Below are 23,978 nucleotides of genomic sequence, written 5' to 3'. Positions count from 1 at the left end.
TGTTCCCTTGGCTCCCGCTCGAAAAAAGTATAAAATAAAATAAAATAAAATAAAAGTCGAGCTGGACCCCAGACAGCCGTCAACCTGGAAGGGCGAAGGTGGGGGGGCTAGCACTGCCAAAAGTCTCAAGGCTTCAGGCGAGCGCTAGCCCACGACAGGCCAAGCTCCAGAGCTCCAGAGCTCCAGCCGCTGATCCGCATGGTCCAGCAGTGCACGTGAGCTATGGCCACCGAACATGGAGCTGCTGTCCAGCCTCCAGTTGTCCAGCAATCCAGGGCTGAGTGCGCTGTCAGTCCAGTGTCTCCCATTGGATCCGGGAGCTGGTTAGGAGAGGGTTAAATACGGTATTGAGTTCGATTGTCAATGGCGCCAGGGCATTGAGTGACCCTGCGGGCCCCTCCTTTTTCTCCGGGTGGACTGCTGGACTTCTGGGACTGCTGCTTGGCCAGCAACCGACTCCGCTGGTTCGGGTCGACTCGTTAGTGGGGCAGGCCGCACGCAGGCAGGCAGGCAGGCAGGCAGGCAGGCAGGCAGGCAGGCAGGCAGGCAGGCAGGCAGGCAGGCAGGCAGGCAGGGTTGATAGGTTGGCGGCCAGCGCCGACAAGTCCGTCCAGTCCCTTTCAAGTTGACGTATAGCCAGCAATTCAAAGATGTCATCCAACGACGAACAGACACAGGTCAGGTATATTCTCCTTCTCTACCTTGGACCACCCGGCCTTACCGTCGACGGGCTTCGTTCTGCGCCAACAACCATGCGATCCGCCATTGACTAGCCGCAACCGCATCCGCCATGTTCTCCAGACCATCGCCACTGGCCATCTGCTCCTCCTCCAACCTGCCCGCCTTCATATGGCCCTTTGCCCCGATAACGTCGACGCCGCCATGTCGTCCCATCGCACCGGCGCCCGGGTCGTCTTCCGGGTCACGACTACGGTGCCGACGACACACACGCCGGTATGCCACCGTCCACGACAGTAGCAGGAGAACGTCCCGTGCTACATCCTCGTCCTCGGCCTCGTCATCGTCAGTGTCATCGTCGCACTGGCCCTCCGCCCGCAACCCGACCCCTTACCAGATCTTTGACCAGCAGCGCGACGCTCCTTACAGCAAAGCCCGCTTCTATGAGCTGGTCAAGGTCTACCATCCCGATCGCCACCGCCAGGTGCCACACGACAACCTCACCGACGCCGCCCGGCTCGAGAGGTATCGTCTGGTCGTCGCTGCCAACGAGGTGCTGTCTGACCCCGTCAAGCGTCGCCAATATGACCTGTACGGTGCAGGCTGGGGCTCCATCCGATCTATGGACAGCTCCGGCTATCGCCACGCCGACCGGAGCTGGCGGAACGAGCCCGGGAACCCCTCCATGAACGCCACCTGGGAGGATTGGGAGAGATGGTACGGCGAGCAAGCCGGTACCGGCAGGCGCCAGCAGACCGTCTTCATGAGCAACGAGCTCTTCGTTGTCGTGCTGTGCATCTTTGTCGTGGCCGGCAGCATGACCCAGGCCAGGAGGGCCACCACGACCACCATGAACGTCGTTGAGATGCGCGACCAGCGCCACGAGGCCATCACCCACGACATGGCCAAGCGGAGGACGGAGCAGGGCGGTCTGAGCCGGAACGAGAGGGTCGAGAGCTTCCTCAGACAGCGCGAAGGCTGGAATGTGCCGGACTCTGCCGCCTCGCATGAGGCACACCGAACCAGCCACAGTCATAGATGAAGCTAACCCCCCTGCCGCTTTTCCATCTGATCTCCGTGCAATACAATCATGCACATCAAGAGACACTCGCTTGCCGCCGCTCGGGTCCATAAGATATCGGAACTGCTTGACATTCGGATTTATATGGTTATTCGACGTCTGACGCATAACGTTTATGTCCACCAAGTGCGACTTTCGAAGGCGCACCGGGGAACCACCACCCTTAGGGAGCCGGTCGCACAGAACACCCAACTGGCAGGGGCATTGCAAGTTCTGGTCAAGTCATTGTCATGGTCATCCCCGCAACCAAACGGCTAATTCAAGCGTCCAACCAAACCCCTCCAGGCTTTCCCAGCTGTAATCGAAACGAGTCTGAGAGAGCTAATGGCATCACAGAATCTGGGTGGTGTAGTTGGGTGACTCGTCCAGCAGACAGAGGCCAAGTGAGCAACTTGACGTTGAACGAGTATTCTCCTTACGTTCTTGCATTGCAGCTGCCAGCCTCGGAAGATGTGGTGGCCGTCGGCACACGGCTAGGCAAACTTCAAGGCAACATGGTAGCTTCGAGCATGCGTTCACTGTTCAGTGGAATCATATTGCATGATTCATGAAATAGGGATGTCTTAGTACCTCCATAGAAATCTTCAGCCTCGGAGCTTCGCAAGGAGGCATCCCAACAGGATGGCTGCATCTCGAAAAGTCCAAACTATCAAGAAAGCATGCCCTGGTCGTGATAGCATCTTGGTCACCGCGGAAGCGGGACACCAGAGCCATTTATTTGGCAGCAATAAACTCGAACTCCAGAGACACGTCATCTGTAACCTTCCCACCTACTTTCTTGCCAACAAAAGCGCCCGAACCTGTGAATAGCGATATCGACAGACGTGCCTTGTCCGCGGCGGCCCCGAGGCGAACCTGGCCGCCGGCATGCAGCGCCTCACCGGCCAGAGTCTTGAGGTCCCAGATCGAGTCCGACTCTGCCTCGTCGCCGCCGAGGATGGCGCCGTACGCCTTGTCGAGCCTCTCTGCTTCGGCTTGATCATCCGGGGTCACAGACACCAGAGCCACGCCGACCGCGCCGGTGGGGTGTTGCGAGACCCCGGGCTTAATATAAGGCACGCGAAGCTCCCGCTTCGTATCGTCCAGGCACCAGAACGGAAGCTGTCCCGGGTCCACGGCCTCCAGCCTGCCGTCTCGGTCTCGGTACGCGCCGGCGACGGCCCACTTGAGCTGCTGCCCGTCCGGCCGGTGTCGCCCCCCGGCCACCAGATCCCCATAGATGATGCCGGTCCCGGTCTCGCGCACGGCTTCCTGGATTTTGACGAACGCCCTGGTTTGCTCACCCAAACCGTCGCCGGCGCTCCCCGGCAGCGTCAGGGCCCAGTCGATAACAGTCCCCTCACGAGCCTTCCCCCACTTGTGGCCCTCGCGCTTCTCGGGATCAATGCCGGGCACGAAGGCGATGAACTCGATGTACGAGCCGTCCGGTAGCAAGACCAGTGTGTTCTCCGTCAGCCTGTCGGCATGCTGGCCGCCCGGGAAGTAGGTGAACAGGTCGACAAACCATTGGGGCGGGGAGGCCAGGAACGAATGTGGGATCAGCACCACGATGTGATCTAGCAAGGGCACGACTGATTGGATCATCTCGGGGTGAGCTTGAATGTAAGGGAAATATCGCAGGCATACGATGAGACGCCCATCGCTGTACAGGTAGGTATGCAATCTTTTGATGACGTGCTTCTTACTTGCATGTGCCGAGCCGGAGATGTGGGGCCCGCTCTCTCCGCCCCCGCCCCCGGCCCCTAGACTCTTTCAAGTTCCGGGGTTGTAAAATGAGGACTCATTCGGATAGACCCCCCCTCCTCTCTAAACGGTCACTCGTGAATTAGCGTCACACGATATCTAATTGGATTATTTGCTAGCCGTCTAGGATTCGGAAACCGATAACGGGGTGCCTGTCTGTCTGACGCTCGTAGTTGTCCAAATACCGTACTAAACCGGCTATATAACTCTGGCACGGACTTAAGCATCTTGTCTTAAAGCTGGAATATACCTCTCTTCGAGGGCTTGCCGCATGACTATCTCCGCATTCTTGGGGTCGATCCGCTCTTCTGGGCCTAATCGTACCATGCGGCCAACCAAGAACATGAGCTTGCCTTGGGGATATTGCTTGTAGTTGACGAATTGTTGCAGGATGCCATCCTGGCCGTCGACTGCGGAGTCGGCCAGCACATTATACTCCTCCTCCGACAGCTCGCGGAACCACATGTTCTCCGTCTCCACCGCATCAACGATACTGGCATATTGTGAGGGCACGATGCCGCGATATACTACCCAGAGAAGTTCCTTGGCCACCTTGGCAGTGATCTTCCGCTGATGAAGAAGGTGCAAGATATCAGCCAGTGCATCGACTGAAACACGGTCGCACTGTCCATCAGATGTGAAGATGAGATCCCGGGAGGCGTCATCGTGAGGGTTGGCGGCCAGACGGCCAAGCTCGTGCAGGATCCAGTTTGCAGCGAGCTGGAAACAGGACAGTCTCGTGGTACAATCGGGGCCGAGCCGGGCTGAAAGGGCATCGATGACGTTCCAGAAATATTCGATCCTTCGGCCGTCGTCCAGGGCGACAAGAGACAAGGCGTCCTTGGGGGTAAGGCCGAAGTCTCGAACCAGCTCGTCGACCTCGGCATCCGGCAGCTGGCCCATGCTCTCCTGCAGGTGGTTGACGAGGTCGTTCTGGATAACCAGAGGCGCCAGGTCGGGATCAGGCATGTAACGGTAGTCGACTTCGCCCTCCTTGCCGCGGAGTCTGCGCGTCTCGGTGGAGCCAATAGACCAGCCTCGAGTCTCGCCCTCGACAACACCGCCAGCGTCGAGCACAGCAATCTGCCGGTCGCGCTCAGCGATGATGGCATCCTCCACGGCTTTGAAGCTGCTCAAGTTCTTGATCTCGGTGCGAGTGCCCAGAGGCGCGTTCGGGTCGTCTGTTCTTCTCACTGACACATTGACATCGGCCCGCAAGCCACCGGTTTCCATGCCGGAAACACAGGCATCGACCGCGTTCAGGAGAATCTGGACTTTGCGGACAAGCGCAGCGGCCGTTGCCGGGTGGTGAATATCCGGGTGCGTGATGATCTCGATTAGGGGCAGCCCGGTTCGATTAAAGTCGATCCAGTGCGTGTTCTCTGCCTGCGCCATGGTCTTGGCGGTGTCCTGCTCCATCTGCACCTGCTTGATCCTGACGGGAATCCCATCACCGTCCTCAGCAGCAATGCCGTCCCGGGACTGTAGCCAGATGCGGCCATCCCGGGCAAAGGGTTCGTAGTATTGCGTGATCTGATAGCCCGACGGCTGATCCCAGTGAAAGTAGTGTTTCCGGTCGAAGCTGCTCCGCGGCTGCACTTCGCAGTTCAGGGCCAGAGCAGCTCGCAGGGCGGGTATTAGGGTCTCCCGCTGGAAGATGGGCATGCTCCCGGGGGTGGCAAGATCGAAATAGGCGACATGGGTGTTCGGGTCATCGTTGAACGAGGTCGCAGCAGCGGAGAACAGCTTTCTGGCGGTGTTGAGCTGCGCGTGTATCTCAATGCCGACGGTCAACTCCCAACCCTCGATTACTTGATTGCTGGCGTTCTTCTTCTTCTTCTTCCCCAGGGCCTTCGCCTTCTTGGCCTCATCCTTCATCTGCTTACGCAGCGGTACGTGGGCCGGTGTCTGTATCGATGCCGGCATCGAGGCCGACGACGCACTCTCGGAGTGGAGGGGCCGCAAGCCCAAGGACGGCGCACCAGGCACGGGTCGGCGGGTCGGCCTGAGTGGCCGCGATAGGCGCAAGCATTCTCGGTGTGGAAGCTCACCTCTCAGCAGGTATCTGCTCAGGGTGACGACAGGAATGCGCGGCATTTTGGGCATCAACGATGTGTTGGGGCGGAGGATCCGGGGGACAACTGGAGCTACCAAGCTCCCATCCAATGTGTCACAGCTGCCGCCACAGCAAATTCGACGCGACGCACAAACTTCGTAGCAGCCCCCAAGCCCCCAAGCCCCCAAAACACTCGACTAAGCACTACCTAGGTAAGGTTGAGCCTAAAGGCTAGTCGCCCGTCGAGCTCCACTAAAAAGGCTCGCTGAGCCGGACTGCTGGGTGCGCTGGCGCCAGATGGCAGGGGCTAACAGAGATACCCAAGTTTTTCGGTACATCTTGAGCCAGTCTGTTGGCCATGGTACACGGGATAAGGTAGATGTAAACAATTCGGATGTATGGGTGTTATGTGCCTGGGAAGATGCATATCAAGCGTATATCACGCGCGATGACCGCCGTTTACCATTTCCTGGCAAACTCTCCAGGCCACCTTACTGTGTTTCTTCCTATCCCGTCACATAGCTCCTGGCTTAAGTCGTTCAGTAAACAGGCAAGTTACCGTCGCGTCAGTACCAACAGAATAAATGGTATGGAGATAACCAGGTGACTTACTGGAGTACTATGTATGCTTGACCGCAACAGCTAGGTATCCCGGCCGTGCTCTGCCATGATGACAGTAGCTCCCGACAGTCTAGGTGGTTATGCAGGGTGTTTTGACGTGCAGTTCGCCCAATCCCGCATTTCGATAGTGCGAACCCTAGTCCAAGAAGCAAAAGCACAGCTTGAATGCTCGCATGCTGATTCACAGCAAGTACCCAGTGCTAGTATACGTTTTATCCCTCCATTCGTGTCACCACCCATCTCCCGGATCTGAGGAGACAAGACGGCCCCCTCTACACCACCATCACACATCCCGTTCGCTTCCCCGCGGCGGCCGTGTCACCACATTGGGCCGCTCTGTTCAGGTCATCTGAAACATGGGGGAATCCGGCTGACACGCCAGGCTGATAGCCGTGTCGTGTCGTCACCGGACGATATGGGCAGCACCACCTGGCACCATGCCCGCTCCATCCGATTTTCCAAACTCAATTCAAGTTGCGCACTTTGCTATCGCAGACCTGCATGTGGCTTTCGTGGCCTTTTACATGGGCTACACTCCCTTTGATTGTGCTTCTCTCGTCATGTTCCACCAAGGTTCTCTTGTGTACCCACCATCGGCTCGCTTCGTTACATTCGCCGTCTCTTCATCTTGTCGCCACCTGGTGAGGGTCTAACCTCTGCCACTCGTCGCAGTTGGTTCGCCAACTCGCCCGTTTCCAGGGGAGCCCTCTTAGCATCTATATAGTCTTGACGACTGCTAACCTGGGGTATACTGTCGAATACTCTCAGCGTGAAGTTTTCGAATACTGGGCACCTAGGACGCGCCGCGAACAACTCGGCCTTGTGTGCAGAAGGCGCTTGGTTCGTCGAAGTCGACCATGGAACGGATTGACTTTGCTGGTTCTGAGGTCAACCGCAAGGCCGTCTCTGTAGATGGCCACAGTGTGTTTACCAGGGAAGCTAGCCCTGCCGCTTCGGGCAAACATGAGGACCAAAGCCAAAGGAAGACCCACCATAGGTCGTCCACGGCATTCCGTGTGGCCGACTTGCTATCGGATCCCAGACTGAATGCAGCGCAAGATCTCCAACATGAAGACAAGCCAGTTGAGATGGTCACTACAGGTGATCAGGAACGGCAGCTTCCACCCATGGGGATCTCAGATGAGACTAGCGACTCGATAGAAACAGGGGACTCTAGTAGCTCGAGCGAAAGTGGCTCTACTGTCACCAACAGTACTTCCAATGGTGGCTCCCGCCCTCGCGAGGCTTCTCAGACCGTGGACCACGTCGTTCCTGAAACGGATGTGCTGAGCTTCTTGGATGCAGACTCCCCGCAGGTCACGCCAGAGGCCATCAGAGCATCGCTGCAGAACGCATTTACCTGTCACTCTGAGGCTTTCTCGGACGATTTATCGTCCATTTACAGAGACACTCACCCGAATCACCCGGCCAGCTTGGAGAGCAACGGGGTGAAAGGAGACGACGACGTGCAGCAGAGTCCTAGTAGTCCACACATGCGGCAGATCCTAGATAACGCCAGGCCTGAGCGTCCGAATATCTCAACCTCCAAGGTCCATCGGAGTTATGGCACCCCGGAAATGCCGCGAGGCAAGGCAAAGCTTCCTCATATCTCACCGAACGCTTTGACGCCACGTGCTCCAGCTCAGCCGCAGGTCCACGTGAAGCATCTGCCACGGGCTGAGAAGCTGCCTCTGACGGGTTATGAGCAGTTGGCTTCGCGACTCTCGTCTCAAGGCCCCGGCCCTGCCCTACGGCCGATATATCGCAGATTCGGTATGCTCAACCACAGACTCCTTCTACACCTCCAGGATGAGCTGTGCGAGCTAGAGGAGCAACTACACAGGCTCGACACGGCGGATACACAGAACAGACGGCTACAAAACGGAATATTGCCCTCCTCCCGAAGGGCAGATTCTCTGTCGGCTGGCGAGCTCCAGTGGCACAAGACGGATGTATTGGGCAAGATAGGGTTCAAGCTGGAACAGTACAGTGAGTCCCATTTTCTACTCCCGCCTCGTTACCTCCATGCTTCTTGGCACGGTATACATCGGCGTCATTCTCAGGTGGCCGCCCCTTCGCAGAACTGTCGAGAGCGCCAACTTGCAAGTTCCTAACTACAAAAGGAAAGCATAGGTAGCTTTGACTTCTTATAGTTCCGTACTGTCTGTTTGTTGTTCGCCAGTCGCGTTCTTGTTATCGCTTTGGCTAACTTAGAGAAGACCGGGTTCTGGAATCGTTTCAAGCCACGAAGTCACTACAATCACCTACGCTTGCCGATGTTCATGAGTACCGTGGCTACCTAGCAACACACGCCCCGATCATAGAGTCCGAAACCCAGTTTCTCGACGCAACCGATGGACTCGTTTGCGTTGGAGAACTAGACACAGACGATGACTCGGACGAAGATGGCGCCGACACGCCACTACCGCGAGAGGATGTCAGCTTCCCGGGCATCCAAGCGACGGACCAATCGCCTCAGCACAGGGTGCCCAGTATACGGCATGACTCAGCAGTGACTGTCCTTGTGACCATGTTACAGGTTTTGCTGGCTTTCACATTAGTGTATTCCATTGTGACGTGGGGTCCAGGATTCGGGGTAATAGGACGCTTCCTTGTGGCAAGCCTGTGCGTGTTGGGTGTCCCTCTACATAGCCGAAGTCCAGCACTAGACACCCTCAAAACGAAAGAGATATGGTCATATGCCTGGGCCTTTGCGGCAATCATGGCAATCATTGCCAGCACCACTCGGTGGTAAGAGACCTTGATCGGACCGACGATACGACGGAACCGACCTGGGATGCTCGGGACATGTAGATTGGAATCAGGCAGATGCAAAGCGGCGTGGACTCGCCGGGCGCTGGACAGAAGAAGGCTACTTCTGTAACGCCTCTCTGCATTGTCGTTCTGGTTGGTGGAGGCTTGAATATCAGGGGTGGGAGTTCGGCGTCGAGAGACTGAGCCGGGTTGAATATCTTGGTGCTTGGTATGTTCATTTACGTACTTTTGATACCCTATCTACGAATTATGAAGCAATGTATTCCTGATTGTGCGACTGCATCTGGGGCCAAATTGTGTTGCGTTCGTTGTCACTGTGACTGCCCGATACCAGGCTTCATTGGGCTTCATCGGGCCACTGGACCCGGGTCTCGATACAATCGTCTTGATGCGATGGCGTTGAGAGTGGTCGAGTGGTCGACAGAAGGCTTCGTTGCATGCAGGCAAGCGCATATTCGCTGGAAGTGCCCTATTTGTTCTTCCTGCTCTGCTGGATGAAGTTTGGCCACTGGAAGGGCAAGCAACCTCACCGCCCCGCCAACCGACTGACTCTGCATGAGAATTGTTCGCAATTGAGCTCCTGCCAAAGCAGCTCGGATGTTATTGGCACCCGCACTCGACCTGCTTCGGGTTCTGCCCTGTCAACACAAGTCAACAACACAGTATCTATGGATCGTATTGAGGCAAGCGCATGGCCAAGAACAAACCAACGCACCATCCGAGCACACTTTCCGAGACTACCTCAAGATCAGTCTGCGGCGCCTGACGGGTTGATATCGTGAGCCTGATTCTTTCACTTCAACCACAATGACTGGGGCTTCCTTTGGCGGAAGCAACGCCGCAAGGTGTGAGGATTGTGGCTTCGACTTTTACACAGAGCGCCTCGCAGAAATGCATGCTGCTTCTACAGGGCACATGGCTCGACGCTATTTTGATCCATGCCGAACCCTGTTCGACGACCCTCGCGCTTTGCATCGCCATCAATGGAACGACATCAGCAATCATCAACCTCACGACCCGCTGCCTGGTGCCCCCAGCGAAATATCGCTGTCGCCCTTCGCAGGTCAACCCCCCGTTCCACCGAGCCACTGGTATCATTGGCGGCTCCATGGAGATGTGCAGGATGCCAGCACATCTTTCAATCAGCCATACACGGACCATGATATCGTTCCACCGCATATTGATCGCCCGACGCCGGCACAGCAGCATGCAGAATGCTTTCAGAGTGGCTTCAGCATTAGCAGTGAAGCCCGGAGTCTTCCAACAAACCCTGCTCTTCCAACTCGCCCAGTCGATGCAAGCCAGCAATATGCCGAATCAGCAACAAGCCATGGAGCGTCACCAAGAGAGTTGCGCCCCCAGTCGAGATCCTACCCTGATGGCGGCATTGTAGACTCGCAGAAGCCGAGTGATAGAAGAGACAATAGTGAGTCAACCCCCATTTGCACTCTGTAGTCTTCTGGCAATATAAGAAAAGTCTCGACAACTATCATTGCGAGACATACAAGCACCAAAGAAGGTTATAGCGATGAGTAATGCAAGCTAATTCATGGTGTAGTTGGACCTCCGGAGCCCAGGTCATTGGTGTTTCTCACCCCTCCGCAATACCCCTATGTCGATGTCAGCCCGGCGGGTTCTGTACACCATGGCAACAACGAATACATGCTCTTTTCCACCGCAGACCAAGAGCTCCTCTTCCAGGCGGTCAAGCTTCGAAGGGTGTCTATCCCGCGCTTGGCGCAGAAGAAGTTTTTGACGCCTTCTAACTACGGCTCATGGGCTCGACTCAGCACTTCCCCAGGTATAAACCCCGGAGACTTCATCGTAGCCCCGGCGCGATCAAACAGGCTTACCCGAAGAGTTGTGGCGCTCGACTGCGAGATGGTTAGCGTATTACACGGGCGGCCTCAAGACAAGGGAGAGAGGAGTGAGCTCGCCCAGCTGTGTGCAATTGATGTTTTGACTGGCGAAGTTCTCATCGACAAGCTGATTCGTCCACGCGAGAGGGTCACAAACTGGCGCACCAGGTGGAGTGGCGTATCTTGGGCAGCAATATTAGCCGCCAGTTCCAGTGGCCGATTGCTACATGGCTGGAAATCAGCTCGTACCGAGCTCTTAAGGTACATCGATTCGGATACAATCCTCATAGGACACGACATCATTGGTGACGTGCAGATACTGCGCCTAGCTCATGCCAACATCGTTGACACGTCAGTGCAGACTGCTGAGGCTGTTTGGGGCGAGGCAGAAAGATTTGACAGGATCTGGAGCCTCAAAGACTTGGCCAAGTCTCTCACGAATCTTTCTATTCAGGCTGGTAAGAAAGGCCACGACTGTGTTGAGGACACATTTGCTACTCGTGAGGTTGCGCTCTGGTGCATTCGATGTCCGAAGGAGCTCGAGGCCTGGGCAAATCGCACGAGAGCGGATCTACAACGGAAGAAGATAGAGGCAGAGAAGAAGAGATTCGAGAAACTCAAGATGCTTGAGAAGGAGTGCAAGTCGAGAGACGGACTAGGCAGCGATGCCAAGAGCGATTGACACTCAAGGCTGGCCACAGACCTCCCTAGCCCCGTTAGGTTTGTAGAAGCCCACGATGTGCCATCCTGTTTAGTGGTACGACCAAAAGCAACAGGGTGACCGTCACGGAACGGTCGTAATGAAAAGGTCGATTCGGCTACGACTCAGTTCACACATAATCGTTGGTGTACATTAGAAGATGACATTCAACGGCCATGCATTCTTTTTTCTCAATGGCCATGACTTAGAGCAGCTTTGAACATGCGGCAAGCTTGTACTTTAGGTGTCCCTTTCTGGTGCTCAATTTCACCTGCTAATTTGTCCTGCTGTTCCTGCTATGGCATCCGCGTCCTCGTCTGCTAGCTCAATGCCGAAGTATCGCCTCAGGTAGTCAAGTCTTTCATCATCACTATCAAATGTTCGCTCCAGAACCGTGACACCATTTCTTCGCCATTTGAATTTGTCATGATCAACGATTAGGGCGCCATCAATTCCGCAGTCAAGTACAGCTGCCTCGTTCGGGACACCAGGACTTGGGCTACTGATGTCTTCCGCGGCTGTCGTGAAACGTGTGACAATGATCTTTTGGGTGAAGAATGATGTTGGACTCTTCCACGGCGAAAGGTTCATGGCTCGGATATCTTCAGGGATGAATTCCAAGTCAACAAAGCAGTACATCGGCACCCAGTCGGCATGTTCGTTGATCCTGTGCTGGTATATCCAGACTTTGCTGCGCTGGTTCAGATTCTGCGGGATCGGTTCGTTGACGAGTCGCACGCTGGCAGGCTCAATGTGGACACCCTCGTGGCCCGGCTCCATTGGAACCGGTCGCGTAGGGCCGTTTGCACCAAAGGCCACGTCTACCATGTACTGGACTCCGGCAACCGTGACAATGTTGACACAATGCGAGAACCCCCCATACCTCTGCCTGCCGGGATCGTAGACTCGAGCCCCGGCCATGGAGACGTCAAAACCCAGGCTCAACAACAGCGTATGGAACAGAGTGTTGACTTCCATGCAATAGCCACCCCTTCCGCGGCTGGGGTGCGCCACAACCTTGCTGAACAAGTGCCGAGGGCTCACGTCGATGACCCGATGCCACGAGTAGTGCAGCGTGAGATTCTCAAACGGGATCCGAATCAGGTGATGCTTCTCGAGAAGCGATAGATATTTGAATTTATCGCCATCTGCAATACCAGACACATCATATAGTCGGTGCTCCGCAGGCACCGCGATGCGGTCCAAGTATTGGCCCAGCTGCGTCTTCGAGAACCTCGGGCGGTCTGCCATGGTGTCCTAATAGCGGCGCTGACCAATGGCAGTTTCTGCGTTCCAGATTTGGCTGTTTGGAAGTATACTGGCTGTCCGTGAAACTTAACTTGGATCTCCTGCGCCACGACAACTTGGCGTAGCAGTCGAATCTTTGATGATTGCGCTACAGATTCATTCCCACCAGTGACGTCAAGCTTCACAAAGCACATCTGCCGAGACCGTTTCAAAGACGCTAATAAATGTGCCTGGAGAAACCCCACATCGCGGGTGCAGATGTGCAGAGGGGTCGCTAGTTACATAATACACTATCTGAGAAATCATGCAGTTCTATAAGTTTTATATATGGCGGTCGGAACCTGGAACTGAGCTATTACTCCGACTTGAAGGCAGGAACATCTCACGCGGTCGCGATTAGCCTCGAACCTAGACCACTGCTCATGACATGATAGCTATAACTCATGTTCAGGAGGTTCTCGATCGCTTGTTACTCAATATTCTCTAACAGGCGCAAAGTACAGCACGTCACTCGTTCTATTAACGCCAAGTCGCGAGTATCAATGATGCCGTTCGTGTGCTGGTAGCCCCCAGGACTGCCTCCTCCTCCTCTCAGTCGGAAGAGCTGCTCGAAGAGCTGCTGCTGTGGCTGCCTTTGCGCTTGTGGCCGTGCTTCTCCTTCTTGTGCTTTTTGTCCTTATGTTTCTTGTCCTTCTTGTCCTTCTTAAAATGGTCCTCAACCTTGTGCCCTGCAAACGCTCCCGCTAGAGCACCAGCAACGCCGTGTCCTGCAAGCATGCCGGCGCCGCCGCCGACTAAACCACCACCGAGCGCGCCCAAGAGGCCTTTATCACCCTGCGCCTGCTGATGCTGGCCTGGGTAAGCCTGCTGTTGGTGCTGACCCGGATAGCCCTGTTGCGGACCACCATACCCGTGCTGCTGTGGGAGTGGTCCATGGCCACCGCCGCCTTGGTGTCCAAGTTGGCCGTGCTGCTGTTGATAAGCGCCTAACCACTGACCCGCAGGAGCACCGCCGGGACCTGGCGGGGGACCCTGGCCGTACTGCTGATGCTGTGGCGGCCCTTGGTATCCTCCTTGCTGATGTCCCCAATTGCTTTGCTGCTGAGGCGGCGGGCCCCCATATCCTGGCTGAGGACTGTGGCTCCCGGAGTATCCGTACGGGCCCGGAGAATGGCCCGGAGGTGGCGCCCCGTACTGTCCCGGTGGAGGCGAGCTGTACTGGTTTTGAGGGGGGTACGGCGACTGACCCTGGCCCTGCCCTTGCGGATAGCCTTGCGAGTTGCTGTAGCCGTAGTTCTGTCCACTACCACCCCCGCCTCCGTAGTAATCTGAGCTCGACATGGTGGGATTTGGGTATTCGCAACTGCGCGGACTTATAGCAGGTAGCTGATGGTAAGAAGCCAAGTAGAAAGGCCGATACTCTGCACCGCTGGATCTGGCAACTTATCGAAGGGAACTTCGCAGTCACACCACGTGTAGAGACAACTGTTTTGTTTGTGAGATCAGAGTGATGTAGGTATGTCCGTTCAGCCCTCGCTGCCAACTAGTGAATCCTCCTGATCAAGAAGTCGCTCTCAAGTGGCTGTGCAAGCCGACTCCCTACGCACAGCCACATCTGACGTCAGCTACCTGATCTAACCTGAGGACTTTCAGGCTCGTTTCGTGACAAAGGATTGGCGAACTAGACGGTTCATGGGGCTGTCTTGCTAAGACTGGCCCAATCGGCAGATGGTCACGCCATGTTTGCGCCGATAGACGTGCTCGCCGTCACGAGCTTCATAATACCTCCAGTCGGGTAGTGCAAGAACCCGTAGTCCCGTCGGACTACAGGTATGAAGTCAGCCCGCTGTCCGGGTTAATACGTGACCCGGACTTCACTGCCGTCTCTGCACGAGGCCCGGATGCCAGCGGACTGGGCCTCCCCTCCCTTGTGGCTTTTTCCGTGGTTTTGAGAGTAAGAACTGCGCACCCTATGTGGTCTGGGAGCAAGAGAGGCGGCTGGCTAAGGAGCCAGCCAGCTCACGAGGGAACCAGTCCGCTTGAGTCGAGTCAGCATACACCCAGGTACGCCAACCCATCCACCGAACAGAGGTTGTACTAGGTTGATGGCTCCTGTAACCCCTTCGCCACTATATAGAATGAATAGGAGTCTATGCTGTTGCCTGAGTTCGGTCGGTGAAGCGCGTGTCGATCATTTGCAGGGTCTGTGACAACAATACCATCGGTAATTGGTGCGCTCGAGTATACGCAGTAGTCGGAGAAAAGAGGAGAGAGAGAATTGCGGCCACGGCCTGGAAGGCGGGCCAAGGCGAGTTTGAGCTCGAGGACATTGACAGGCTTGGCGTGTCATATGCTATAGACAGAAACTCATGATTACATTGAATATCCAGATAGGGATTATAGCGGATCGACTACCACCGCGTACCAGATTCGCACACTCAATGGAGAGTTTGAGAGTTCTTTGACCATGATCGCCGTCCAGTACGACTCGCCAAGGGAATATTGGCCAGAACACATCCCGATAGGCTGGTGCATTGGGCGGAGATCAAACAAGAGACCAATGCCCACTAAGTGCGGCCTTTCAAGCTCTACCATTCTATATTGGGATCCCGCTCTGGTTCTTCTGGTCGTGAGTCGTAAAGATCGTTTAGACTTCATCGTGACAGGAATAGCGCACGCCAATTCTTTGGGTTTGCCGTAACCTTGAAAGGCCGGCCATGTGGCATCTGTCTGATCGACGACATGTCTCAATAGGTACATGAGTTACATACCTGGCCCTTGCCGCAGTACATACAGTTAGTAGCTTCCTCTGGACGGACGGATCTAGCGCCATGTGCCCAGACCCCGGATTATGTACGTCAGGCCTTCGGTGGCTTGGCCCAAGCCGGGGCCGCCCTGGAGAGTGTCCGGCCGGGTGTCCTGGCAACGGCCAGCGCTCCACGACAGGTTGACAGGGGTTCTCTTCTTGCAATAGCAACCAACGGGCCGACCAAGAAGACCTAAAGTTTGGTCAGATTGCAGTCCAGTGGCACCCGTGGACCCAGCCCGCCAGCTTGGACCCTGGGACTCCAAGTTACATGTGCGGGTGACGGCAGCTCACCTGTAACGATCACGGGAGGGCCCAGCAATAGGCTTAGCTATGTAGCCGAGAAAACAGAACTAAGAGAACCTCATACCTCGCGGCAATCGAAGCCGATGTTTGAGCCTTGATGTGAAGAATCAAATCTGCAGGTAGACAGAGAGAGGCAAGTTATCACGTTGAACCTGGGGGCTGTCCAGAGCGAGTGAGTGGTGCTGCCCCCCCTCCCCTCCTGCCCTCCCATTATGACAGCCTCAAACCATGCTCGGGGCCACCACACACAAACACCGACACATACACGGCCAAACAGACCAGAGATAGATTCAAGACCCGCCTTAAACAAGCAAGCAAAACTGCCAGCAAGGGAAGACGAGGACAGGGGGCAGGGGGCCATCAGATCCATCATTGATTGTTGACATTCTTGTCTCGTGCGTATCGTATCGTATCGTATCGTATCGCGTCGCATCGCATTGCTTCTGGTTCATGTCTGTTGCTGGCGCTTCTTGTTCAACTAAGTTACTGTGTATACAAAAAACGAGCTCGTGTCTTGGCTGATCAGATAGGTGGCACGACCTGGGCGCCTCTAGCCTGCAGCTCTTATCGCATCCGCGCTGTCTAACTACAAGTTTCTTGACGCGCCAGCGCCAGCGCCAGCGCCAGCACCTACGCCCCCAGCCCTACGGCAGACCCCCGACTACAGCTTGCCTTTCCCAGCTACCTACCTCCAGCTCTTTTCGAGTTACAAGGTATCTCCTTAGACACCTCTGGGAGAGTGCAGACACGCGAACGTACACACGCATATACATAGCCGCAGACAGACATAAATCACAGACCGCAGGCCCAGGGCCCAGGGCACGGCACAGGGCACAGGGCAGACGACGCGACGAGCCCTCCAGCTCGACACCACCACCGCAGGCGCAACACGAATCGCGGCCTGGCCAGGACTGCAATTGCAAGCCATCCACCGCATCCCGAATGCATGTGCATGCGTCGACAAAGTCATGGATGAAGAAGAGAGCCAGGTTGAGGCCGGCCAACGTCCGATCGAGGTTGGGCCCGTCTCGCCTCCCGAGGCAGAGCCCGAGCCTGCGCCCGACTCCCAGCATCATGTCAACAGCGACGGCGACGTGAAGCCCCCCGGGCCGACTCCCTCCCCGTCGCACGCCCTCAAGAAAGAAAACATCCCGTCTCTCCACCCGCCGGCCTGGGGCACCAGGGTCGAGAGCAGTTACGTCGAGGGGTCTAGCCTTGACCTCGACTCCGGCCCACACGCCGACTCCATGACCGAGGAGGAGCACGTTCGCGCTCACCTCCAAGATATCGAGTCCAGTTTTGTGCCTCCGCTCTCTCCCGTGCAGGTAGCCGGGCCTGGGGGCGGCGTCGACGATACCTACCTGTTTGACTCTACGCGATCGCGGCCCTCGACGCGGCCACCCAGGGAGCACCCTGTTGACCAAGCAGCTGCGGATGCGCACCAGGGCACATCGGCACCCCCAGCTCCAGCACGCCCCTCTTCGTCAACACATACACCTCCCGCAGAGCCAGACGATCTGCATCAAGACTTGTCCAGTCACGCCGATATCTCTGCTGCTGTCGCCGACCATGGCCACCAGGACATGGCGGAAAGCCGACAACTTCCCGCCTCCAACACGCCGGCGTCACATGTCGACGCCTCCTTGGCCATGAGTACGAATCAAGAAGCCGGCAACACGACCGAGTCTTTGGAGACCATGTCCTCCCCAGCTGCCGCCGCGGCCATGCGGACGGCCTCTCGCGCCGTCTCCATGGCTAGCAACCCTTCCAACCTCCCCGCCGAGGACTCGAATACCAGCGAAATGTATCCCTCGACCTCCAGGGACAGCTCGCGAGTAGACATCCCCGACACCGACGACTCCTTCTCGGCAATTGCTCCGAGGTCCCACCACGATACCTCGGACGCTGATCTTAAGAAGACGTCCGTGGACGCCGGAAGCACTCCCGGCGCGGCTTTGCGTTACGGCACCCGCCCCAAATATCTCCGCAGTAGGAACGCTAGTCAACGGTCGTCTACCTCCTCCTTCCTCACCAACGAGGATGGGACGAGCGACGTGACCGTGGGACTGGGTGCGGACTACGCCCTTCAGTCTGGCGGTGCTATACCCTCTGGCGGTATGCAGCGGAGTCTCAGCAACGTTCTCTCCCGTTCAATAAGCATGGGTAGTATGGCATCCGGCATCGAGGACTTGCCGGACTCAAGCCGTGCGCTTGACCCTCTGGAGCCGCTGGAGGAGATCGAAAGATCACCTGACAGATCATCTGTGCCCAACGGCGTCGAGGACCACCTGGCTACCCCCAGAGCCAAGAAGAACACCGGCCTTCTGGCCCCGACAGACACGGTGATCGCGAGGCACGTTCGTAACGTCGAGGTGCCCGAGTCCGTGGCCCGAGAATACCGAACCAAGGGCGTTCTGGACACGCCAACCCAGTCCTACCGCAAGGTCTCGACCGACTTTACGCCCGCGCCGGGCACCGCTGCGAAGAACGGCAGGAATCTGACGCTCAAGGAACAGTCGAGCACCATTGAGCGTCTGTCCAAGGAGAATTTTGACCTGAAGCTCAAGGTCATGTTCCTGTCGGACCGCCTGGATAAACTCTCCGAGGAAGGTATTAAGGAGATGATCTCGGAGAATGTCGAGCTCAAGACGTCGCTCGCCGTGATACAGCGCGACAACAAGGTGCTCCGCCGAAGGGTTAAGGAGCTCGAGAAACGACTGCGAGATGAGGACGACATGAGGCCGAGCACTGCCAAGAGCGGCTACTCGTCGGATGGACAGTCTGCTCATCCGTACGACCCAGATGCCCAGGAGCGGGAGGAGGAGCTACTCTACCTCCGCGAACGTGTCGAGGAGTACATCACAGAGATCGAGCAGCTCAGGAATGAGAACATGGCTAGCCAGGCTGAGAAGAGGAAGCTGGCAGAGGTTGTCAAGAACATGGGAGACAGGGCTGGCGAGAGGCTCGGAGATAGTATCAACCGCCAAGAGGAGGCTGATGTCTTCAAAGAGCTGCTCGAGCAAGAAACGGCACGTCGAGAGCAAGCTGACGATGACAACCGCAAGCTGCGAGACGACATCTTCCGCCTCAAGCAGGAGCTCAACGTCGCTGTATCGGGAGGCGCCGTCAGTGGGGGCGGCACGCACCACACCACAAACATCTACAACATCACGCGGAAGGGCAAGCCAACTTCGCCGACGCGGTCACGGCCTGTTTCGGGCTTGTCTGGTGAAATGGAAGCGCCCGGCTCCATCAGTCAGTCAAGTACCCTGGTGGAAGAACTCCGGCGTGAAAGTGAACAGTTACGTCACGAGAATGCAGAGCTCAGGAGAGAGGTCGGTGCGCAGACATCCATGCTCACTTCCCGCAACAGAGAGAAGGAGAGGCTCTACCAAGAGATTGAAGACATGAAGCTAGCCCAACGACGCGGCGGTCCTGCACCATCGACCATCGACAGCTTGCTTGACCGATCGGCATCGCGCGCCGGTGGCCATGAGAGGTCTCAATCCAGGGGAAGTGCACGCACGAGGCTTACTGTGGCGGCTGAGGACCCTGAACGGGAGGAGCTTGAGAATAAGCTGGCCGAGCAGCGCGACAGGGTCAGCGAGCTGAAGCTACACAATCAGGAGTTGCAACGCGAACTGGAAACATGCATGGAGGATTTCGAGACGGCTTGTCAGGGCAAGCGAGAAGCAGAAGAGGCTGCTCTCGACCTCCAAGAGGAACTGGACAATGCGCTGAATGACCTGATGGCTATCCAATCGGAGCGAGACGAGGCATTGCAAGACCACTCGCACCTGGAGAGCGAATTTGAGGTGCTGCGGAAAGAAGCTCAGGAGGAAATCGACGCTCTAGAAGGCGAGGCTGATCATCGTAACGAAGAGATTCAGCGTCTACAGATCGAGGTGCAGGACCGGTCCGAGAACTTCAATGCCCTTCAGGAAGAGATGCGCAGAGTCAGTGAAGCTCTGGTTCGCCTCGAGGATGAGCAAGAGACAAAGCACCAACGCATCGAACAGCTTGAGTCCGAGGTGGCGGATGCCAATAAGGAGCTGGAAGAGCTGGAGGCAAAGCTCCTGGAATCCAATGACAAAGCTAATCGCCTTGGCGTTCAGCAGGAGTCAAGCCAGGGCGAGATCGCATTCTTGCGTGAGGAGCAGGAGGCAGACAAAATCCGCATCGGTGATCTAGAAGCTGCGATTGCCAACGCCGAGCAGAGCCTGCGCGATGAGCGTGATCGTAGTAGGGAACTAGATCAGCGGCTCCTCCAGGAGCGCCGGCAGCGCGAGATCATTGCCACTCGTGAGAAGGAGGATGTCCAGCAGTTCGTCAACGAGCTCAACCGAGAGATGACAACTGCCAAGGACGAAGCACGCCGTCTCCGAAAGAATCTGACGAGCCGAGAAGTCGAGGCCACCGAGTGGAAGGAGAGGCTCATGGAGCTAGAGAACAACCTGCGGGAAGCCCTTGGTGATCTCAACGGAACTAGGTCTAGTCTACTCAAGTCCATTGCTAAGCTGCAGCGCGAACTTGAAAATACTGTCCGAGAGCTCGACGGCACAAAGGCCTCCATGCTGGAGAAGGATCGCCTTATCAAGCAGCGTGATGCACTACTGGAATCCCTTGGTCTGGATCATCGCAAGCTAGGGGACCTGCTCGAAAAAGAGCGCCAGGCACACCGGGTCACCAAAAACTCGTACGAGACGTTTCAGCGCACACACCAGCACGTCTCCCGCACCGTTTCCAGCCAAGACGGCCGTATTATCGAGCTTGAGACGTCGAGAAGCCTCGACAAGAAGAAGCTGGCCCAGTTGGAGGCCACCTTCAAGGAACAGCTTACGGAACGGAACAACTTGCTTCTGTTGCTCTGGACAAAGCTTGCGGCCCTCTGTGGTTCAGACTGGACACATGGTAATAGCCTCATTAATGGAAGGGCACTGCCGAGCCTGGAATCTGTAGCCACCATGCTACCCGGCTTCAGCAAGAATCTCATGGCCGCTGTCAAGACAATCGAGGCTCTCATTGGAGGCTTTCAGGGTCGGATCAAGACAGTCGAGAAGGATCTCTGGAAAGAGTATCAGACACTGGAAGACAACCTACACGTGCGGACCAAGAAGCTGGACCGCCTGGAGACCATCGTCCGCAACGGTGTGACTGCCGGCGACTTCAACACGACAGCTAAGATCTCGCAGCTTGAAGCCCAGATTCGCTCCCTAAAGATTGAAAACGCTACTTTAATGAGAGCCAATGATGCTAAGACCAGGGCTGTCGGTAGTTACTTCGATTGGCGCAATGAAGGTGAAAGCAGGCAAGGAGAGGAATACGGCAGCCCATCTCCGAACATACCCACTGGACCCATCCGTAAGAAGGCCGCAGAGGGTGAGAACAACTACACCGCAGACCGGAAGAGTGGTATGTCCAGGACCAAGACGACACACCTGGAGGCTACTACATCTTCCTCCTCGTCTGCCAAGTCACGCGCAAATACCATATCGCGCAGCGTTTCGACGCCCACACAAGAATTGGAGAGACAAGCCACATCTGGTGGTGATAATGACAACAAATGGATGTTCAGGTTGCGAGAGCTCGAGTCTAAACTCAAGCAGGAACGTGAGGCAAGAAATTTAGACAGAGCTGCTGCGCGGCAGAGGATCGCCGAGGGAGAGCGCCAGAAGGACGAGCTCGTGGCGGAGCTTGTAAGGGCCAAGAGGAAGACTGGGGAGTAGCGGAACCCTCAACGTCGTGTTTCTCGCCCCATTCAAGGTCTAAGACGGAAGCTCTCCACCTTGTTTTCATCACGAAGTCATGCCTAAGTGTAGTCGGGAAAGGCGAGTTAGAGGCGTTTGGTTTGTAACTATAACGACAGCTATGGTCTTTGGTCTTTTATGTACAAAAGTGTACGGCTAGGTTCCATTGGTACTTTCGGTATCACGGCGTTCATAATGGTAGTCTGTTATCTGAACTGGAGGTGTTGGGAGTCGTTTGCGGCAAGGTGCTGTCAGGGTTGTTGATGATAAGGACTGAATAAAGACTGAAAACATTTTACCAAGACCATCATTATTTCGCTGCTCCCACTGCCTCCTAAGAATGCGATATCGCTAGTTTGCGCATGCTCTGCCAATTTACGAGTCAGAGTCGACCTGAATCGACACGGGGTAGGAACAAAATCACTCGGCGTCCTTCACCCCAAATATTGGTACAAGGTGGAGGGCGCTCAAGAAGCATGTTACAAAGAAGCTATGCTCTTGTGGCGTCGTTATCATTCGCGGGCCTGGCCTGCCGGGATAGGGGTGAAGCGGGCGTTTGCCACTCGCTTATGTACCCGCATGGTGAACCAGGCACCGTACAGCGAGAGAGGCACATCTTGGAGTCTGGTATTCACACAAAACTGTCAGCCCCGCACCTCCGGAGCGGCCTTGTGGTAGTAGGAGAGTTCCAGAGACCTGCACGGCACAGATGTGCTCGGACCCTGATCAACCCCCTGAAAACGGTAGAAGATCGTATATTCTGCAGCTCAGGCGACAGTGACGCGGGCCCATTTCGCCTCTACGTGCGGTACAATAGAGCAAGTTGGCCACGCCGTCTCGCCAGCGCAATAGTCTTCCCGTTAATATGAGGTGTGCGCCATACAGATTGCTTCTCTACTTCCCGTCCCGCGGTAGACCCTGCTTGCTAGTGCTCCGGTCAATGTGCGGGCCCCTTCTCAGCTGTAATAAGAAACGGGAAGGCTGTCGAGGCAAAAAGAAATCATATATGCAAGTTTGCCACGGATTCGGATATATCCCAAGCACAACACTGCAACAACGTTTGCCCAGTTTACAAGTAACGATCCCAATGGCACGGCACAACGGTTGGCCATCCACAACATGTGGTCAGCCAGCGCATTCTCCCAACTCGTCCTCCTGCTACGATTGGCATTGCGAGCCATCGGCAGTCCCTCCTCGTTGGATAATCATAAGAACACCGGTCCGGAGGAGCCTCGAATAGTCGAACTACAGCAGCGCGCCCCAGCTCCAGTCTCTACCTGGACTTCGTTCATCACCATCACACTTACCACAACTCTCGGCATCGTACCTACAGTGACGACTTCGACGCCAACCCATACGCCTATACCGGTCACCGTTCCAGCACCCACTATCTCCTCTGGAAAAGTAACACCCAGCATCCCAGAGAGTTCTGTGACATTGTCCACGACAGGAGCAACTAGTATAAGAGACTCAGCAGGAAGCTCGTCTTCCGTCACTATCAGCCATTCGAGCACTTCAGCGATTGCGTCCCAGCCGACGCCGACCGTCACGCTTATACCAGGCGGCACAACAGTCAAAAGTATCACAGCCTCCTCGGTAGCCATACTACCGTCTAAATCCACTGAATCGGCCAGGTCGATTTCAACCTCGAGGACATTTCCTACAAGCTTTGGAAACACGACGTTTGCCAGCACCACCATAATGGCAACAGCCGAGACAACGACTTCCCCGGGTAACAATGGTGCAACCTCCATAGCACCTCACGCAGGCACAAATTATCGAGGACTGGATTCTGGTCAAATTGCTGCCGTCATCGCTTCGACCATAGCGTTCGTCGTCTTCATCCTCCTGGTTGGATACCTCCTTAGGGACGTCGTCATACGCCATCGTCAGAAAGGGGCCGAAAGACGGCAGAACCTTGGTGAAGTATACATGGCTCAGCATCTCCCAGCAGCTGGCTCCCCTGGGATGTATACCGTTGGGGCTGAAAGCCGCAGTGCCCACGGCACAGGCAGTTTGCAAGAAAACGAGATCAGAATCGTCATCCAGCCCCTTCCTAAACGCCCCGCCGTCTGGAACAGAGGACTCTGGCCGAGCCCGCCTGGGTACACGGAGAGACATACATTCTTTTCTGGTCGCAGTACCACCACCGAGGGCGAGGGTGGATCATCGACGGATCATGGGCAATGGAGCTTGGGCACCGAACAGGGCAGTAATAGCCAATCTCAAGGGACGCAGAACACCTAACGAAATAGTATGTGGCAATAGTTTGTAAAGTAAATGTACTTCATAATAATAAATAGTTGATGTCTTATAGTGAAGGGCCTCAATTGAATTGAGAACCGGCTAGTTCTGGAT

At 56.0% G+C, this 23,978-nt stretch overlaps 9 protein-coding genes across 9 annotated transcripts; 5 read left to right on the top strand and 4 right to left on the bottom strand.

Annotated features, from left to right (window-relative positions):
• Nucleotides 1–790: 790 nt before the first annotated feature.
• Nucleotides 791–1,720, top strand: JN550_013361 (uncharacterized protein; the record flags this gene model as incomplete). Its single annotated transcript, XM_049311940.1, has 1 exon — nucleotides 791–1,720. One exon carries the CDS (start codon nucleotides 791–793, stop codon nucleotides 1,718–1,720), a length of 930 nt encoding a protein of 309 aa, XP_049164696.1.
• Nucleotides 1,721–2,473: 753 nt separating this feature from the next.
• On the bottom strand, nucleotides 2,474–3,343 carry JN550_013360 (uncharacterized protein; the record flags this gene model as incomplete). Its single annotated transcript, XM_049311939.1, has 1 exon — nucleotides 2,474–3,343. The coding sequence occupies one exon, from the start codon at nucleotides 3,341–3,343 to the stop codon at nucleotides 2,474–2,476; it is 870 nt and encodes a 289-aa protein (XP_049164695.1).
• A 378-nt stretch (nucleotides 3,344–3,721) lies between these two features.
• JN550_013359 (uncharacterized protein) lies at nucleotides 3,722–5,599 on the bottom strand (the record flags this gene model as incomplete). The annotated part of the gene is made up of 1 exon (XM_049311938.1): nucleotides 3,722–5,599. The coding sequence occupies one exon, from the start codon at nucleotides 5,597–5,599 to the stop codon at nucleotides 3,722–3,724; it is 1,878 nt and encodes a 625-aa protein (XP_049164694.1).
• A 1,437-nt stretch (nucleotides 5,600–7,036) lies between these two features.
• JN550_013358 (uncharacterized protein) lies at nucleotides 7,037–9,137 on the top strand (the record flags this gene model as incomplete). Its single annotated transcript, XM_049311936.1, has 3 exons — nucleotides 7,037–8,168; nucleotides 8,399–8,930; nucleotides 9,005–9,137. 3 exons carry the CDS (start codon nucleotides 7,037–7,039, stop codon nucleotides 9,135–9,137), a joined length of 1,797 nt encoding a protein of 598 aa, XP_049164693.1.
• Nucleotides 9,138–9,761: 624 nt separating this feature from the next.
• Nucleotides 9,762–11,495, top strand: JN550_013357 (uncharacterized protein; the record flags this gene model as incomplete). Its single annotated transcript, XM_049311935.1, has 2 exons — nucleotides 9,762–10,380; nucleotides 10,513–11,495. 2 exons carry the CDS (start codon nucleotides 9,762–9,764, stop codon nucleotides 11,493–11,495), a joined length of 1,602 nt encoding a protein of 533 aa, XP_049164692.1.
• A 285-nt stretch (nucleotides 11,496–11,780) lies between these two features.
• Nucleotides 11,781–12,764, bottom strand: JN550_013356 (uncharacterized protein; the record flags this gene model as incomplete). Its single annotated transcript, XM_049311934.1, has 1 exon — nucleotides 11,781–12,764. The coding sequence occupies one exon, from the start codon at nucleotides 12,762–12,764 to the stop codon at nucleotides 11,781–11,783; it is 984 nt and encodes a 327-aa protein (XP_049164691.1).
• Nucleotides 12,765–13,352: 588 nt separating this feature from the next.
• On the bottom strand, nucleotides 13,353–14,102 carry JN550_013355 (uncharacterized protein; the record flags this gene model as incomplete). The annotated part of the gene is made up of 1 exon (XM_049311933.1): nucleotides 13,353–14,102. The coding sequence occupies one exon, from the start codon at nucleotides 14,100–14,102 to the stop codon at nucleotides 13,353–13,355; it is 750 nt and encodes a 249-aa protein (XP_049164690.1).
• A 2,739-nt stretch (nucleotides 14,103–16,841) lies between these two features.
• On the top strand, nucleotides 16,842–21,599 carry JN550_013354 (uncharacterized protein; the record flags this gene model as incomplete). Its single annotated transcript, XM_049311932.1, has 1 exon — nucleotides 16,842–21,599. The coding sequence occupies one exon, from the start codon at nucleotides 16,842–16,844 to the stop codon at nucleotides 21,597–21,599; it is 4,758 nt and encodes a 1,585-aa protein (XP_049164689.1).
• A 1,140-nt stretch (nucleotides 21,600–22,739) lies between these two features.
• JN550_013353 (uncharacterized protein) lies at nucleotides 22,740–23,867 on the top strand (the record flags this gene model as incomplete). The annotated part of the gene is made up of 1 exon (XM_049311931.1): nucleotides 22,740–23,867. One exon carries the CDS (start codon nucleotides 22,740–22,742, stop codon nucleotides 23,865–23,867), a length of 1,128 nt encoding a protein of 375 aa, XP_049164688.1.
• Nucleotides 23,868–23,978: the final 111 nt, after the last annotated feature.

This window comes from Neoarthrinium moseri (genome assembly GCF_022829205.1).
Source record: "Neoarthrinium moseri strain CBS 164.80 chromosome Unknown scaffold112_Wmoseri_CBS_16480, whole genome shotgun sequence".
NCBI classification, from domain to species: Eukaryota; Fungi; Ascomycota; class Sordariomycetes; order Amphisphaeriales; family Apiosporaceae; genus Neoarthrinium; species Neoarthrinium moseri.
Note: the sequence above shows the minus strand (reverse complement) of the source record. Positions and strands in the feature narration are given on the sequence as shown.